Source organism: Mastomys coucha, unplaced genomic scaffold (assembly GCF_008632895.1).
Source record: "Mastomys coucha isolate ucsf_1 unplaced genomic scaffold, UCSF_Mcou_1 pScaffold1, whole genome shotgun sequence".
Lineage (NCBI taxonomy): Eukaryota > Metazoa > Chordata > Mammalia > Rodentia > Muridae > Mastomys > Mastomys coucha.
The window spans coordinates 53,884,325-53,902,784 of record NW_022196891.1 but is presented as its reverse complement, the minus strand read 5'-3'; the positions used below and the strand labels follow the sequence as shown (position 1 = coordinate 53,902,784).

The 18,460-nt window shown below is 42.2% G+C and overlaps 1 protein-coding gene across 2 annotated transcripts in view; it reads left to right on the top strand.

Annotated features, from left to right (window-relative positions):
• The window catches only part of Fam20b (FAM20B glycosaminoglycan xylosylkinase), a 37,764-nt gene that overhangs the window by 4,865 nt on the left and 14,439 nt on the right, over positions 1-18,460 (top strand). For both annotated transcript variants that reach the window (XM_031385818.1, XM_031385812.1), the window contains exons 2-4: positions 6,815-7,305; positions 10,677-10,763; positions 14,149-14,258. In XM_031385818.1, coding sequence (XP_031241678.1) covers positions 6,929-7,305; positions 10,677-10,763; positions 14,149-14,258 — 574 coding nt within the window. In that variant the 5' untranslated portion in view covers positions 6,815-6,928. The remainder of the gene's footprint in view (positions 1-6,814; positions 7,306-10,676; positions 10,764-14,148; positions 14,259-18,460) is intronic.

Here is an 18,460-nt window from a genome sequence, read left to right as displayed (position 1 = left end):
CCTGTCCTCCAGGAACTCACTAGACAGTAGAAGAGTATGCCAAAAAAGTGTGCATGTACACGCATACTCATACACACGTGTGTTCTTTCATACTCTAAAAAAGTGATCACACGGGCTGGCGAGATGGCTCAGCGGGTAAGAGCACTGACTGCTCTTCCGAAGGTCCTGAGTTCAAATCCCAGCAACCACATGGTGGCTCACAACCATCTGTAAGGAGTTCTGATGCCCTCTTCTGGTGTGTCTGAAGACAGCTACAGTGTACTTATGTATAATAATACATAAATAGATGACACTTGGAATCACCTAGCCAACATTCCAGCACAGATTTGTTTGAGTTCTATTATTTGTGAAAGTTACTTCTTGTGGTTTGTAAGCTTGACACATTGACATACCATGGAACGTAGGCATGGAAACTAAGGGACCAAGTAGGCCTGGTTGTATACCTGAAGCCCCAGGTAGGAGGATCATTTGAGCCCAAGAGTTCTGGGCCAGCCTGTGTAGCAGTATATGTGACTCTGTCTAAACAATCAGTCAGTCAATAAATAGATAAAATATTAAAGTGTTTTTAATTGCAGCTGTTTATATCTTTTGAGAACTATAGTGATTTGCACCTAAAGGCAATTCTGATTGAAAAAACAAAAAAACTAGAGGGGAATATTTGAAATCTCATATTCCCACAGCATATATGAAGAACGTTCTGTAGCACAGCCTTAAATGGTGGTTTAGGTACTGATAATTGAATAATGAAACACCTTGAACCTCTAAAGCACTTTCCACGAGTGTCTGCGTCACTGAAAAATGCCTGTCTCTTTTTTGTGTACCAGGTCTTGCTAAACATCCTTTTTTTTTTTTTTTTTAAAGGGAGAAGGTTAGAAGGTTGTCTTGAATTAAGGTTTAAATGGGGATAGGTTACAAGGTTTTTTTTCTCTTTCTTTTAAAAGAGAGTAGTTTTTATTGATGTTTTCAGTTTCCTTAATGCTTCATTAAATCCTGGTGGTCATTTTTCGTTGATGTCCTTCACAGGGAACTGTTAAAAGACTTCACATGGAAGCTTCTTATTTTATAGATAGTGTATGGGTGTTTAAGTGGAAATGAAAATATTAAGGAAAATCTAATAGTCCAACTCAGACTTGTAGGGATTAGATTTTCTTTTTAAATACCAGTAGCTTTAACTTACTCTCAACACGTAAGTTTTAAAAGCTTTAAGCCATAAACATAAACAGTTTTAAGGACAGAGCCATCATCTTTAAACACAGCTAGTTTTCTGAATGAAAGGCTTGTGAAAGGCATGCTGTGTTTCTGATTTTTGTGTAAAATAGAATGTAGGACCATGCTTCCCATCTGTTTTAGTTATATTGACTGACCATGCTGAAATTTCTTTTATTGCTAAGAGGCAAAGGATATATTAAGATTGTGACTTACTGCTGTAATGTTAATGCCAGTTAAAAATCAGAGGGTTAGCCGGGCCATGGTGGCGCATGCCTTTAATCCCAGCACTTGGGAGGCAGAGGCAGGTGGATTTCTGAGTTCGAGGCCAGCCTGGTCTACAGAGTGAGTTCCAGGACAGCCAAGGCTACACAGAGAAACCCTGTCTCGAAAAACCAAAAAAAAAAAAAAAAAAAAAAAAAAAAAAAAAAAATCAGAGGGTCAGTACATTAGGAGAAAGTATTTGTTTCCCTTCTGTATTAAGGTATTAGGAGTTTCGCTGTTGGCTTTGGCTGAAATGCAAAGGTTAGGCATTATAAGCTGAGTGTGTGTAGTATGAATATGTGATGTTAGCCTTGATTGCACTCTAAGTAAGGTTGTAAAGTATGTAAGTAGGTTTTACTAAATGATTCATATTAGGGTTGGATATGAAATGACTTTCCCAATATGCCTTGGCTCAGGAATGGAACATAGTTATTTGTATAGCTTTTTGATCAAAACAAGCTACAAAGCCAGCTCAAATCAAGTGGAGAAAAAAACAGACCCTAGCCGATAAATTGTTGATTTCTATCTATGGAAATAGTCCACAAGAAAATCTTAATTAAATTCAGATCTGGGCTATCTGTTTAGCCTCTACAGGTAAAGGCACTTGGTCACCGAGCCTGATGACTCATGGGTTCAGTCCCCAGGACCCACAAAGAGGTCTTTTGACTTCCATACATGTCTTGGGTGTGTTTTCCATATATATACAATAAATATGCAAATAAAAGAACTTTGCATTAAGATCTTATTTTTTTCTAAACTTACCAAATCTTTAGTATTGCTGAAACCAACACTTTCTAAAGAGATTGATTGGTAAAAAGAGACCTAAGAGTTTGTATTTAGGATAGGAAACATGGCGAGAACATGCATAAATATGATTGCTAGCTATTTAATAAAGTCTCTGTTCCACAAATCCCCTAGTCATCTGCACAAAATGTTTGTAACTGAATATTTGCTTGTTTTGTGGTATTTTACAGTCACAAGGCTTTCATTTATGAGGGAAGAGCCTAACTGGACTAGAAATTCTAGCAAAAAAAAAAAAAGTGAAACTTCTATTTACTTTTCCTGAAACTTTCACTTTTCAGAGCTGTGAATAAAAGTTGGAATTAGCCTTAATTTGCCAAATCAGAGACCCAGTCAAAGGGGCTCAGCTATTGATGAGGCTCAGAGCCTCCCTAGAGCTATGACTTAAGGACCTTTAAGAACCTCCCTAACCCAGTAAGTATTGGGCCAGATGTTGTCCATGTTCCTTAGCTGCCTGCATATGTGAATTTTAACTGCACAGTTTATACACCACTGCCTCAATACGTTTTTCTATATATCTTCTTTGTGGCATCCCTAGATTCTTGAACAGAGGCCTTAATACTAAGATGCCATGTTTCCTTCCCCTGAATCTATAAAGCTCTTGTCGAAGCACTTTACAGTCAAAGTTTGTCCTTCCAAACATGTATCAACACGAAAAATTGTGTGTGTGTGAAAGATGAAAGAAAATGAGCCTGTGTGGCAAGCCCCACGTGGGCTGCTGGGGAGTGAAGGAAGTGTTCTGGGAAGACTCCTTGTGAGGGGCTGCTTCCCAGAAGGCCATGTGTGGAGACTGTGGGCACATGTCCCACTTGCACTGCCTCCTTTATATTGAACACTTTCTGAAGTGTGTTATCACCTTGGGTCTACTTGTTCTTTGAAGTGGGCTCTGTTCCACATAACAAACATGAAAACAAATGACCATGTGTAGCTGAACAGTGCCGCCCTGTGTGAGCGCTTGCAGCAGGAGGTGAGGACATGAGATAGGGCGGGCGTGTGGTACGGCTTTGGGGATGCTAAGGAGCTTTTCAGGAGTGGAAGGAGTTAGAAGATACCCAGTGACCCTGCTTTTATTTTCTTGCATCCGAAGTGGAGGATCTTAAAAATCTAGCTTGCAGAGTATATAATATACTGTTTGTCTCAAATCTACAAGGATAATAATACAGCCCAGAAGCTAGGTCTTGGGCACCCTTTCTCAAATATAAAGGAGCAGGGAGGACCCTCCTAAGGAGTCATGGTTCTGGGCAGGGAGTTAGGAACTATGTACAAGGCAATTTAAGGCAGAATGTAGGTCTACACTGGTCAAAAGGAGTGAGGTGCTAACAGGTTGGGGAGGGGCTTGCCCTTAGAGCTGGGCCTTGAGAGAAGGATTGGGCTTTAAACAAGAGGAGATAAGGAGAAAGGGGGTGTTTTAAGGGTTTTGAGGGTGAGGAATAGTGAAAGGAAAGGGCAGCTATGCATCAAGAGGAGACCCAGCATCCATAGTTCTTTGTCAGGATGGACCGTGAGAGAGCTGCTTCACTCAAAACCACTTAGAGCAGTGGTTCTCAGCCTTCCTAATGCTGTGACTCTTTGATATGGCTCCTCATGTTGTGGTGACCCCCAACCACGAAATTATTTTTGTTTCTACTTCATAATTGTAATTTTGCCACTGTTAAGAATTATAATGTAAATATCTGTTTCCCATGGTCTTAGGTGATCCCTGTGAAAGGGTCGTTTGATCTCCCAAGGGTGGAGACCCACAGGTTGAGAGCTGCTGATTTAGAATAAGCTTTTAATGCCCTGTTAAGGAATTTTTAGAACTCAGGATAATCGAGGGACTAGGTAGGCTCCATTGAAGCCCACGGGTCCTGAAATCTGTTCTTTCCAGGGTCAGGTAGGAGGAACTGAACATTACAGTGAGCTTGTGGCTGGGTCAGTAGAAGTAAAGAGCAATGCCAAGTCACTGGCAGGTATTCAGGCACAGCCTGTAATCGCACCACTCTTCACACTAAAATGGCAGTGGATCGGCTACATAGTGAGACCCTCTCCTCCTTTCAAAAAAAGAAGAGAGACTAGTGCCACCCTGCAGTCTTATACCCGTATGTGTCAACTCATGAGTCACAACATGGAAGTGCACTTCCCTTTTTTTCACATCTGCCCGCACTATAATTCTTCAAAGTTGAATAGTGATAATGTAAGAATTTAATTCAATTCCCTCAATATAAATTTCTGTTCTATCTGAATAGATGAATTGTTTGTGGTGCAGAATTGATGAGTATGTTCTTCTCAGGCCTTTTCAAAACTGGGTTCCCAATTTGAATCTTTTTGTCTTAATTTGGGGGCTGTTATAACTTCCTATTCCATTGGTAGTTAGAAAGACAGATATGGCTGGGGTGTATAGCTCAGTGGTATAGCATTTGGCTAGTGTTCACCAGGCTCTGAGTACCATCTCCAGCACAACAAATAAAACAGCTCCAAGCCCAGATGGGGTAGTACTTGTCTGCAGTCTCTGCAAGTGGGGAGGAGGAACAGAAAGATTGATTTAGGTTCGAGGCCAGGCAAAACAAAACAAAACGGCTAGGAAGTGCTATTTATATATAATATGAGGGAAGAGTCTCTATTCTGCACAAAATATGCATAACTAGATAGATACTATGAAAGTCTAATTATCCAGACTTTAGTCCCAAAGTGCATTTTATAGAAGCTTAGCTGCCTCGTTTAGCCAGAACTGTCCAGTGTTTCGATTGTGACTATTTATTTGGGTTGGAGGTGCTAAAGATGCTGCTCTTTCTGTGTCCTTTATCACTGCACTCTGCAATGTGTACTGATGACCAAATGAAGAAACAACAGGATCATTGGAGTTAGTACTGAATCCACTCTCCCGACACTGCCGGGTGCATAATCACCAGGAACTGCTTTCACTGAGTGCCATGCCAAGCCAGAGCATCACAATTACATTCAGCATAATGACACCCATTACTTTGTGTGCTCACTTAAAAAGTAACCAAATAGTTCCAGGCCAGCCTGCTCTCCACAGTGAGTTCCAGGACAGCCAGGGCTACACAGAGAAACTGTGTCAAAAAGCCAAAAACAAAAAAACAAAAAACCAAAAAAACAAAAAACAAAAAAAAAAAAACAAAAAAACAAGCCAAAACAAAATAAAAACAATTACGTTTTTAGTTGCACTCAACACAGCGTTTGTCCTGGCTTCACATTGGTGAGCACTGGATGAGACAGAGCAGGTCGCCGGGGCAACTAGGACTTGACTTTACCTCTCACTCACTGTGCTGCCTTCATGGAAAGAACAGGAAGAAGTGATTGGTCCTTCAGAATGAAGGCCACATCAGTTGGCCCAAGGGAAGGTATTGCTCAGAATTGTGCTTTTGGGTTGTTTCCATTTGTTAAAGAAGCCTCAAATTTAGATGGGAGTGTCTCAGCAAAGTTGTTTGCTCTGTTGTTTTTGTGTTGGTCGTATTTCTTCGATTAATGGTTTGGGTTGTTGAGTGAATTGTAGAACGAAGCAGCACCCTGCTATCTTGTCATGTATTTTGTTCCATTGCTGTACAGTACCGTCTGTAGGCATACAGCAGAGTGAGCTTGTGCACGTTTTAAAATGGCTAGGAGCTGGGCGGCGTAGCCTGTGTCTGTAAGCACAGCACTTGTGCCGTATTAGCAGGAAGATCATGAGTTCAGCCTCAGACTACAGGAGACCTAGTATTAAAAAAAAAAATCCCAGTGGAGTGGAAAAGCAGCCTCTCAGCATACAAATAAAACTGAGTTGTATGTTTTGACACCTCTGACTTGAGAACTGCCCGGAGCGTGGTGCGCGCACTGGAAGCAGCACTCATTTGGGTCCATGGCATTAGCATCCTTGCCGTTTGCCTCCCCATTCACAGCATAACAGTGTTAGATTTTGTGAGCTGTCTGCTCAGTCTGTTAACAGCCAGATGGCTTAGGGAAATGTTTTTCCTTTACTTAATTCATCTAGATTTGATTATCTATACTTTAGCAGGAAAAATAATTAGTCGAGGTCTGATTAAGGAGAGTCCAAGCAGTGTACTTAATCACATGCACATAGTCTGTCTGATTGCTGGACATTTGCTTTTGAAAAGGCGTTGTGCCTCTCTCCTGGACCCTTGTTGTTATTCTTGGTAGTTCCTATTGCACAAGGCATAGAAGGAACTGGGAAATTACAGAGATGACAAGGGTTCACTCACGGATCTTGAACAGTAAAACTTGGAGTTAAGAACTATGCTTAGCTCAGTGTTTTGCTTTCATTTTTCTCCTCATTCTTATAATTTTTGGAAATATATATAGCAGCCAAATGACTCCTAGATGAGCCCCTGTCCTAATTAAAATGGGAATGTGTTTCTTATAATTTTCCGTGTACCCAATTCTTCTTTCCTTCCGTCTTTCTGACACTGTCTTCAGCTAATGGGCCTTCTCAAGCTCGGTATTAGCAATGGATCACTGAAAGGGTGAGTGACATATTAGAGGCCTGCAACATGTGGAGGCAGAAGGCTGGAATTCCTGACCAAATCATCCTTTGTACTTTGGCCTACAGGAATTGTGGAGGCGCTGCAGCGAAGAAGTATGTAATCATGGAATCTCCTTGCTAATCGTCACCACCTCTTCTTCGTGATAGGACGTGGGCCGAGGGGAAGGAAAAGAGGCCAACATGAAGCTGAAGCAACGAGTTGTGCTGTTAGCAATACTCCTTGTCATTTTTATCTTCACCAAAGTTTTCCTGATAGACAATTTAGATACATCGGCCGCCAACCGGGAGGACCAGAGGGCTTTTCACCGAATGATGACTGGCTTGCGGGTGGAGCTGGTGCCCAAATTGGACCACACCCTGCAGTCTCCTTGGGAGATTGCAGCCCAATGGGTGGTGCCCCGGGAAGTGTATCCTGAAGAGACACCAGAGCTGGGAGCAATCATGCATGCCATGGCCACTAAGAAAATCATTAAAGCTGATGTGGGCTATAAAGGAACACAGCTAAAAGCTTTACTGATTCTTGAAGGAGGACAGAAAGTCGTCTTCAAACCTAAGCGGTGAGTCTTCATCTTATTAGAAGGTACATGTGCTGGTTCTGACTCAGTCAACCTGGGGCTCATAGAAGAGCATTCTCCTTTTCAATTAAATGACAGAGCTAGAGTGGAGCATCTCAAAAGTCTTTCTAGATTGAAAGAAATCCATGGACCTGGCTGGATTCCGGTAGGTCTTTTAAAAAGCCAGATGCGGTGGTTCAATGAGACCTGTCTGCTCAGGAGGGTTTGGCAGGATTCTTATACATTGGAGGGCAGCCTGGCCCTTATAGTAAGGTACAGACAAACAACTGACATTTTGAACAGAGCTAATGTTGGTTTCTCTGGGGCTTTTTGATGGGTTGTTTGTCTTGAGACAGTTTGACTGTATAACCCAGGCTGGCCTCAACTTGGTAATCCTTCTGCATCATGCAGGCCTGAGCTGCCATGCCTGGCTATTGATTCCCAATATACTAAATATCTTCAGTGTGGGAAATATTAGAGGTACAAAATGAACTGAGTAGAAAATAAACAATTTGTTGCCCCCTTGCCCCCTCACCCCTACCAAAAGTATAACTAAAAACTGGATACGCAAAGATGAGGAGCTAGAGTTAGTAGATGTCAGACGGGGGAGTCCCTGTCAGTGCTGAGCACTGATTCCCTTATCTGAGCTTGTTGCGCTCGGTTTCTGTTTTCTTGAGCAGTTTCAGTTTCATTTAAGGAAGAATACTAGGTAAATCCCATTAACTACCTTCCCCGCCAATTTCCCCAAGTTACTAATGTTGTTCAGTTACCCAATTGATGAGCCAATAATAGTATGTTAATTTAAGTCCATGGTTTGGCTGGGCCTAGTGATGCTTACCTTTAATCCCAGCACTTGGGAGTCAGAGACAGTCAGATTTCTGACTTTGAAGCCAGTCTTGTGATATATATAAATACACACGTGCGTGTGTGTGCACACACACATAGAATGTGACACTTGTTGATGTTTTTTTTTAGTATATTATACACGTGATTTTTTTTCAATGTACTTGTATTCATTCTAGAAGTAAATTGATTTTTTATAGGCAACAAACAACTGCAATGAAGAAATACCATGACCAAAGCAGTGCTTATAAAATTGGGGGCTTACAGTTTCAGAGGCTTAGTCCGTAATCATCATGGCAGAGAGCATGGCAGGTAGGTCTAGTGCTAGAGAAGTACCATGCTCCATCCTGATCTATAAGCAGGGGCAGAGAGGGGGTATTGGCATGGGCTTTGGAAACTTCAAAGCCCACCTTCTGTGGCACATTTCCTCTAAGTCCATACCTGTTCCAACAAAGCCACACCTCCTAATCCTTATAATCCTTTCAAATAGTACTGCTTCCTGATGACTAAGCATTCAAATACATGAGTCTGTGGAGGCCATTCAAACTAACACACTAGCTGAAGTAGCAAGCTTCAGGTTTGGAAAGAGACATGTCTCAAAAATAATAAAGTAGAGAACAATAAAGAAAAGATACCAGCCTCTGACTTCCATACACACTCACACAGGCAAACACAGCTACATGCACACACATGTGAACAAGGCCAGGCGTGGTGATGTGTGCTTGGGATCTCAGTACCAGGGAGGCAGAGTCAGTGGATTCTTGGGTCCCCCGGGCCAACCAGTAAGTTTTGTGCCAGTAAAAGACACTTTTTAAAAATTAGATGGTGCTTATGAATGACACGTGGTTATCCTCTAGTCTCCACATGCATGTACACACGTGTGTACACACCCATATAAATTCACACATATATATACACACAGTCACATACAACACAGAATTCCAGCCTCCTGACCCTGCTGTGGTTCCTTCGTTTTGATTCTTACTCCTCCTCTTTGCTCTGGAGCCAGCTCTCAGAGGCCCTAGGTGTCTGGTTCATGCATTTCCCTCTCAGCCACCTTTGGCTAGTGGGAAGGTCCAAAAGGTTTCAGCAGGAGGATGTGCTGTACCGCATCTCAGTTTCTCATGACTGTGCTCCAGTCCTGGCACATATTCAAGGCTGGGTCCCAGCTGAATGGCCACCTGCACCTGTGGTAGGGAGAGGGCTTGTTACTGTGTCGGCTTCTGCTGCAGTGGTATTTTTAAACTGACAGTTGAAAGGCAGCCATATAGACCTAAGGAACCTAAGGAGCACATGGTACAGGACAGGCCTGAGAGGATGGTGATGCATGACTGCCTTCTAATTGAACTCCTTGAGTCGCTTTGCCTTGAAAATATGCTTTAGAATAGGGTTTCACTTTGTATTCTAAGAACACTGAAGGCCATTACTTGTTGTGGTTCTACTTTCCACTTGATAATCACTGTTTGAGATCAGAAGTGCTATGTTCCATGGCACTGCTCATCACTTGAGTCTCAGCTTCTGTGTCCCAATTTTCTTCTAAAGTCCCCTAGGTCCCCTTTGATTCAGAATGCAGTGAGCAGATATAGGTGAGTTAGATACTTTTTCCTTCCTAATTAACAAGTTTTAAATTTTATCTTTGAAAGAAAGGTGGCAGTTTTTCCTTTTTTTTTTCAAGATTTATTTATTTTATATATGAGTACACTGTTGCTCTCTTCAGACACACCAGAAGAGGGCATCAGATCTCATTATGGGTGGTTGTGAGCTACCATGTAGTTGCTGGGATTTGAACTCAAGACCTCTGCAAGAGCAGCCAGTGCTCTTAACCACTGAGCCAGCTCTCCTGCCCCCCCCCAGTGTTTCTTTATGTAATGCGTGTGGCACAAAATCATCAGAATGCTTTCTAAGATGAAAGAGAACTTAGAAATGACCTCAGTCCAGTCCCTGCTCTTGCAGATAAGGGATCCCTGAGATGCAGAACAGAAAGGCTTTGCTCAAGGCTGTCCTCTTACTAAACTGTCCAGGATAAACTGGAAAAGAGAGAACAAGTGTTGTCTGCAGAAGCGCCTTTGCCGTCCCATTAACAAAACAGGTGTCAGCAAGAGCTTCCTAAGAAACATGAACTTCTCCTCGCTAAGCCTTACAGCATTGGTAAACATTTTTAAAGACATTCATCAAGCAGCATGACTGGGTGGGATACTCTGCTGGACATAGAGATACACAGGTGGTTCTTTCTGTCCAGAGACTCACCTCGTGGTTGTATTTAAACTATACTGAAAGACTTGTTAGGAGGAAAGCTAACGTCATCTGTGATTTTTCAAAGATGATTGCAGAGGTAGAGGCAGCATTCTGGTCTTCATCTTAGCTCATCTCTCCATCTACAGCTATTGGTGTTAACACCCAGTTCTCAGGGTTGACAGAAAAGGAGTGTGTGGAACAAACTGGACTCGCTGACGGATGGATTCTACCTCTGTGCTGTCACTTCCAGGACTGATGTAGTTCACAGCTGTATCTGCTCCTCTTTCCCTTTGCAGGTACAGCAGAGACTATGTGGTAGAAGGGGAGCCATACGCTGGTTATGACAGACACAACGCAGAGGTGGCGGCCTTCCATTTGGACAGGTGTGTGACCTCATATTTCTTTGTTCCCCTTCTTTCAAAGAAAGTCTGTGAACTTCCTCCAGAAGTGAGTGATGCAGCAGTAGCACATGCGTGCTCCCTGTGTACAGCTGATAAGTTAGCCATTGCAGTTCTGTAAGCACCTAATATTTGGGTGCTGCCTAAAAAAAGAACACTGTAAAGTTTTAAAGGTGTATTTATTCTTCATATCATATATATATATATATATATATATATATACATATATGCATGTATATGTATATATATACATATACATATATATACACACACATACATACATACATACATACATATATACTTGCATGTATGTCTGCTCATTATAAATGTGTCTAGTGCTCACAGAAGCCAGAAGAGGGCACTGGCGTCCCTGTAACTGGAGTTACAGATGTAAGCTGCTGTGGGGATGCTGGGAACCAAATCTAGGTCCTGACCAGAGCGTCTCTCCAGCCCCAACAGGGTTAACCATTTTTAACCCCAGACTTTTACTTCCTCTTACGTCACATCTTTCTTGGCAGGCCTTATATTGTCATAGTTGAAGGTATTAATTGGCAAATAAAATATCAGAATGAAAACAAAAGTTTGAATTCAAATCTTTATATTGAATTGGCCATTAATTGGGCCTCATAGCACTGTTTCTTTGTTTCTGTTGTAAGTAATACTAATTTATTCCCATCACATAAAATATATAGCATGGAATTGAGACTGGATTTTGTATAGTGTATATATAGCTTCAAAAATTGGAGTAATATTTAAAAAAGAAACAACAAAAAAATCACCCTGAAGTCTAATACATAACCAGTAGCTGGCTGTGGTAGCACACTTGTGATTGTAGTATGAAGAGACAAAGGCCGGGGACTGCGCATTCACGGCTGGCTTGGACTACATAGTGAGATTAAAACCAGCCTATCCATAGCAAGGACTTTGTCTCAGAAAGCTGGAGGTACAGGGGCCCTCTAGAAACATCGATACTGTTCTCACAGGTACTTCTTAGCTAAACTGTGACTCCAAGTTCTTCCTCATAGGCACTCAGTCTGCCATAGAGACAAAAAGGCATGGTGGGGGGCAAGGGAGGGGAGAGACTCAGGGTAGAACATTTGACCTCTAGCCATGAAAACAGAGCAAGAGAAAGAGAAATCAGAAAAGAAGAGGTAAGCCTGGAAGTGGTGGCTCACGCCTATCCCAGCACTTGGGAGGCAGAGGCAGGTGGATTTCTGAGTTCCAGGCCAACCTGGTCTACAGAGTGAGGTCCAGGACAGCCAGGACTACACAGAGAAACCCTGTCTCAAAAAAACAAACAAAGAAAAAAGAAGAGAAAAGAAAGAAAAGAAAAGGAGAAACCCTGTCTCAAAAAAACAAACAAACAAAAAAGAAGAGAAAAGAAAGAAAAGAAAAGGTAAACTTTTGTCTTTTTCTGAATTAGGAAGAGTTTCTCATTTTTACATACAAGAACAGGACTTGGGACTGGAGAGATAGCTTAATGGTTAAAATCACTTATTGCTCTTCCTAAGGACCTAGGTTTGATTCCCAGCACCCATACAACCATCTGCAACCCCAGTTTCAGGGAATCCAACAGACAAGCAGACTGTTTGCATACATACATACATGTAGGTAAAACATTCATACACATAAAATAAATGCTTTTCTGAAAAAAAAGGAGGAAAAGCTGTTACACAGAGAAACTCTGTCTCAAAAAACTTAAGAGAAGAAAGAGAGAGAGAGAGAGAGAAAACAAGCAGGCACAAAGCTCCGCAGGTGGAGCTGGGCGTGTGGTGCAGGTGGAGCTGGGCAGGTGGAGCTGGGCGTGTGGTGCAGCTGGAGCTGGGCAGGTGGAGCTGGGCGTGTGGTGCAGGTGGAGCTGGGCAGGTGGAGCTGGGCATGTGGTGCACATCTGTAATCCCTGTGCTTAGACCACTACGGTAGAAGTGAGAGTTTGAGGCTAGCCTAGGCTACTGTCTAAACCTGACCAAAATGGATAAATGAATACTGTAAGTTATTTAGGAGAATCGCAGCAATTATTAGAGGTGCTAATGAGTACTGGACAGGCTTCTTGTCACTAAAAATGTTTAAAAATCCCTTAAAACTGTGGCTTGCTATTTTTACCTGCTGAAATGACAGAAGTTTTTTTTAAAAAGATAATGTTTTATTGTCAGGAATATTTAATTTATATCTTGCTTAAAGCATTGTTAATTTTGTTCTTTCTTTTAGAACTATGTCATTTTGTATCAGAAATCTTACTGTTCATAGTAAAGTTTATAGATAAACACATATCTTACTAGCATTTCATAGTAGAGGAAACTTGATAGTAACTTAATATTCTAGATAGGGAGAGAGTCAAGTGAGTTGATACTGCTATGGAGTTTGCAGCCTTTTAAAGGCACTGCAAGCGGAGCTGCATAAAGCAACTCCTCATTTAGATGCACGTTAGCATCAGCCTGTCCCAGCCGTGTCTGTCTACTGTGTTCCTTCCCTTCAACTTGATATTTGTGTTTATTAGACAGCAGCAGGTCATGAAAAGAGCCTTACCCCTCCGTCACTTCCAGATCACTATACTCAGCATAGTGAATCTCATCAGTCTAATGCATGTGAGTCATGTGACATTATTTAATTTTGTATCTCCCCCCAATTACTGGCAAAATATAGTTTTCCATAGCATTAGTTTAGTAAGTTGTTCTTTGTATAGATATGGTTACTATTAAGCCAGGCGTGGTGGTTTATGTCTGTAATCCTAGCACTTGAGAGGCTGAGGCAAGAGAATTGCCATGAGTTCACAGGTCAGCTGCACTACAGAGTGAGATCCTCTTAGAAAGAAAGATGCTGCTGCTGTGGCAGTGGTGACGCACGCCTTTAGTCCCGGCACTCAGGAGGCAAAGGCAGTGGACCTCTGTGAGTTCAAGGCCAGCCTGGTCTACAGAGATAGAGGACAGCCAAGGCTATCGAAAGAAACCTTGTCTAGAAAAGCCAAAAAAGAAAAAAAAAGATAAACCAAATGTATGTGTGTATTTATATCTACCCGTGTGTTTTTACAAATGTGAGAGAAAATGCTAATGCCAAAATGTCTTGCTTTATTAACACTTATTTCTAGTTTTAATTATGAAAACTTTCTAGCAGAGGGTGCTGTGGTATACCTGTGTCCCCTTCCCTAGGCTTAACAGATTTTTACACATCAGACGACTTGCCCACTCCTTTTTTTGCTGAACTGTTGAGTAATGTATATCTTGACATCATGACTTTCTGTACCTCTGAAAACCAAGACTTATTCAATACCCACTCTGAAACTTTAATATCTTTAACATGATTGATCATGGTTTTGAGACGTAAAATACATCCCCAAAGATTTCTCTCTTCTCTCTTCAACTTTTAAAACTAGGATTCTGGGTTTTCGCCGAGCTCCCTTGGTCGTTGGCAGATATGTCAATCTGCGAACAGAAATTAAGCCTGTTGCCACGGAGCAGCTGCTGAGCACCTTCCTAACTGTAGGTAAGAGATTTCAGAGGGTATTTAAATAGGGTCATGGTCAGTAAGGTAAATAAGTGGGGCATCATTGAGCAAGTCAGCTGCATCTCTTTTATACCTAAAGAACTCAAGGGAACGTAAAAGCAAATAAGCATTCTGGTTTCATAGTAAGTGTGGAAATTAGGTCTAATGGTGAGAATGGAAAATGGGAATTTCACCCTAATATATACTTCTTGAAGTAAGAAGTGAAGTAATTTACCAATAGCTAATGTTTCTGTTTGATCTTCTAGCTAAGCCTCAAATCCAGGATTTGGCCTAAATTGATTACTATCTGCATATCATTGTCCTGGATTTTTTTGTTTTTTGGGTTTTTTTGTTTTGTTTTTTTGAGACAGGGTTTCTCTGTGTAGCCCTGGCTGTCCTGGAACTCAGTCTGTAGACCAGGCTGGCCTCGAACTCAGAAATCCACCTGCCTTTGCCTCTCAAGTGCTGGGATTAAAGGCATGTGCCACCACTGCCCAGCTGAATATTTTAATACATACATTCTCTTGGGAACTATCTTCTGAGAAGTGAGGAGACCCAGGGGCTAAGGACATGGCTTAGTCAATAAAGTGCTTGCTATGTAGGCATGAGGACCTGAGTTTGCATCCCCATACCCATGTAAAAAACAGATGTGGAAGCAGGCACCTGTATTTCCAACGCTGAGGAATTGGAGATGGGCAAATTCTTGGAGATCACTATTTCACCCCATGGAATTAGTATTATATACTCCAAGTTCAGTGAAAGACCCCGCCTCAAAAAGTAAGGTGGGAAGGAATTGAAGAAGGCACTCAATATCAACTTCTGATCTCTACATATGTTCAACTACCACATAAAAATAAATAATAAAGAGTTGTGGAAGTGCAAACACCCCTCAGTCATTAGACTCCAAGATGACTGCTCTACTGTAGAATTGTTTTTAGACTCCAAGATGACTGCTGTACTGTAGAATTGTTTTTGGGCCATTGCTCTACCTTCAAGGGTTAGTTGGTAACTCAAGATGTCCTGGCCTTGATTCCCATTATCCTTCTGTGTGGAGGGACTACTCCATCTTGCCCTTGCAGGCATGATAAAACAGGGAGGATTTAGAGGTACTGTGCTCTCGACTTTGCCTCCTGTGGTGACTCTTTCAGTGCTCTACTTCATGGCGTAAATGAGAAACAGACATTGAAAAATGAACTTCAATTTGCTTCTTACTACAATGAATAGATTGATACTTAAAAATGAGGAAAAGCAATACCTGTCTCAAAAAAATATGTACAAATGGTAATACAGTGTAGAAAACTCTGATTTCTTTTAGTGACATGGAGACAGGAAATTTTACTGTTATGGTTCCTGTTGTCACAATTGGTTGAAACACTAAACACTCAGATAGAGTTTAGTGTAAATAAGGTTGTAATTGTGTTCCCATCCAGTTCACCCCTCCCATCCCTAAGTTCCTATTGATCTAGGCTGAAGACAGAAGATGAACAGATTAGAGATGCAGGAAGAGTGTGTGGTCAGGTAGAGGGTGCCTGTGGCTTTAGCCACTGAGGGGAAGTAGTCAGGACAGGGTTGCTGAAGGGGTCAATATTCTTCTTGGACATTGGGAGCTCTTGACGGAGTCTGACCATGACTTGATCAGATTTGAATTTAGAAAGCTAATTGTAGCCAGGCGGTGGTGGCCCATGCCTTTAAGCCCAGCACTTGGGAGGCAGAGCCAGGCGGAGTTCGAGGCCAGCCTGGTCTACAGAGTGAGTTCCAGGACAGCCAGGGCTACACAGAGAAACCCTGTCTCAAAATATATGTGTGTGTGTGTGTGTGTGTGTGTGTGTGTGTGTGTGTGTGTGTGTGTGTGTACACATTTACACACACACACACACATATAAATAAAAAGAAAGCTAATGGGAATGACAATGGGAGAATCAGAAGATAAGTGTGTGTGTGTGTGTGTGTGTGTGTGTGTGTACACATTTACACACACACACATATAAATAAAAAGAAAGCTAATGGGAATGACAATGGGAGAATCAGAAGATAACAGCACTTGAAGGCTGGTGAAGTGATTTCGGGAGACAGAGCTATGATAAGGATGGGGATAGAAAGACCAAGAGAGATTCCCAAACTAACATAAGCTGTGTGGTTAACATCTTGGCTAGGAGGACAAATATTCACAAAGGAGAACTTAAGAATAACTCCAAGTTTCTAGATTGGATAGCCAAGTGAATACAGAAGCAGTTAATTGAGGGGTGTTTGGGAAAGACTTGAAGTGGCACAAAAGATAATACATCTGATTTTTGGATACTTTGTTTCAGGATCATCTATGAGTTTGTGTTGGCGAATTTTTTGTTCCACCCTAATCCCTTCCAACTTAATACTAGGAAAGGAGAGAAAGAAAGGTAGAGAGGAAAGGGACTATAGACCTCTTTAGACTACTTGATGATTGTGTTTCTTGGGGCCAGTCCAGTCTTCGTCATTAGGATATCTCCCAACCTCTAGTCTCTTTGCTCACAAACAGTTGGCAAACCTTAAAATAGCAGCCAGGAGCAGCAGCATTCTTCTTGGAGTGCCCTTCCCCCACCCTCCCCAGCCCCCAACTCTGGGGGCTCTGGCATTTATTCCCTCTCCAGGGTCTCCAGAATTAAATGGTCCACAGCTGGCAAAGACATGTCCTGCTAGGGCATGAGGCAAATCATAATCACCTGTTGTGAAGCAACCTCTTATGCCATACCTGGGATTAAAACAAAAACATAGTCACATAACAGAACTGAGTAGTTCACTACATGTTTATGTCAACTAGTCAGAAACTAAAGGAGAAAAGTCTAGATGGAGGCTTAGATTCAATAGTTCACCCAAGGAAAATAAGGAGAAATTCAGAGATCAAATAAGCTGTTTCCGAAGTTGAGTATAGCACACTTTGTCATATTATGAAGAGTAAACAGATACTGTTGATTGATCTCTGAGAGTGTTGGACACAGACAGAGCATTGGCCTGGACTTGTTTGCTTTTCACCATCTAACTAGAGGAATGATTACACTTGGAGAGGTAATTACATGCTCAGCATCTTGCAGTCCCCTGGCTAGACAGCTTATATTTTAGGGGCTGGGAATGTAGAACAGTGATAGAGCAATTGCTGGGTATGCACACCTGCTTCCAGAGGGTGTGGTCCAGGTGCAGGGTGGTTTTCCTGCTTCCAGAGGGTGTGGTCCAGGTGCAGGTTGGTTTTCCTGCTTCCAGAGGGTGTAGTCCAGGTGCAGGGTGGTTTTCCTGCTTCCAGAGGGTGTGGTCCAGGTGCAGGGTGGTTTTCCTGCTTCCAGAGGGTGTGGTCCAGGTGCAGGGTGGTTTTCCTGCTTCCAGAGGGTGTGGTCCAGGTGCAGGGTGGTTTTCCTGCTTCCAGAGGGTGTGGTCCAGGTGCAGGGTGGTTTTCCTGCTTCCAGAGGGTGTGGTCCAGGTGCAGGGTGGTTTTCCTGCTTCCAGTAGTCTGATCAAGAAAACCCCTGGAGGGTGTGCCTCGCACCTTGGGTTTTAGTTGATTCTAAAGTTACTCAAATTGAAGATCAAGATTAGCCATCACGACTAGTTTTACAAAGTTGTATTTTATGGGCCTACCATAAATTTATATATAGCCAGCCCCTTATTAGACTTACAAATTACTCCAGTATTTGTATTTACAACTATTGTTGCCCAGAATTACTTTGTACATATGCCACTTCCTACGTGAGCAGAAACTTCCAAAAGTTAAAGTGCTAGTAGGTCATGGGCATTTTGTATTTTAGTGGATGTGGTCATCTCCCCCCGCCCCCCAGACACCTAACTAATTTACCTTACCCATGGGTGCCCCTCCCTGGTATCATTACTAAAGTGCATCCTGAAACTTTTAGGGTATTTTGTTTGTTTGTTCTTTGTTTCATAGGTAGCATCTGTTCATTTGCTGAAGAGCCATTTGTATTTTGTTAGTTAACTGACTTTTGTACATGGATAAGTTGTTTGAGGAGGCTAGTGGGCAGCCTGGGTGCTGTTTCTCAGGCACATCTTGCATGTTGTTGCTGTTTTGAGAGAGAGGCTTTCCCTGACCCAACTGGGTGGGCTGCCTGAAAGCCCCAGAGATCTACCTATGTCCACCGGCTTCTACGTCCAAGGTCTAGCACAGTATGCACTGCTCAGGACCTAATCAACTACAGCACAGTATGCACTGCTCAGGACCTAAT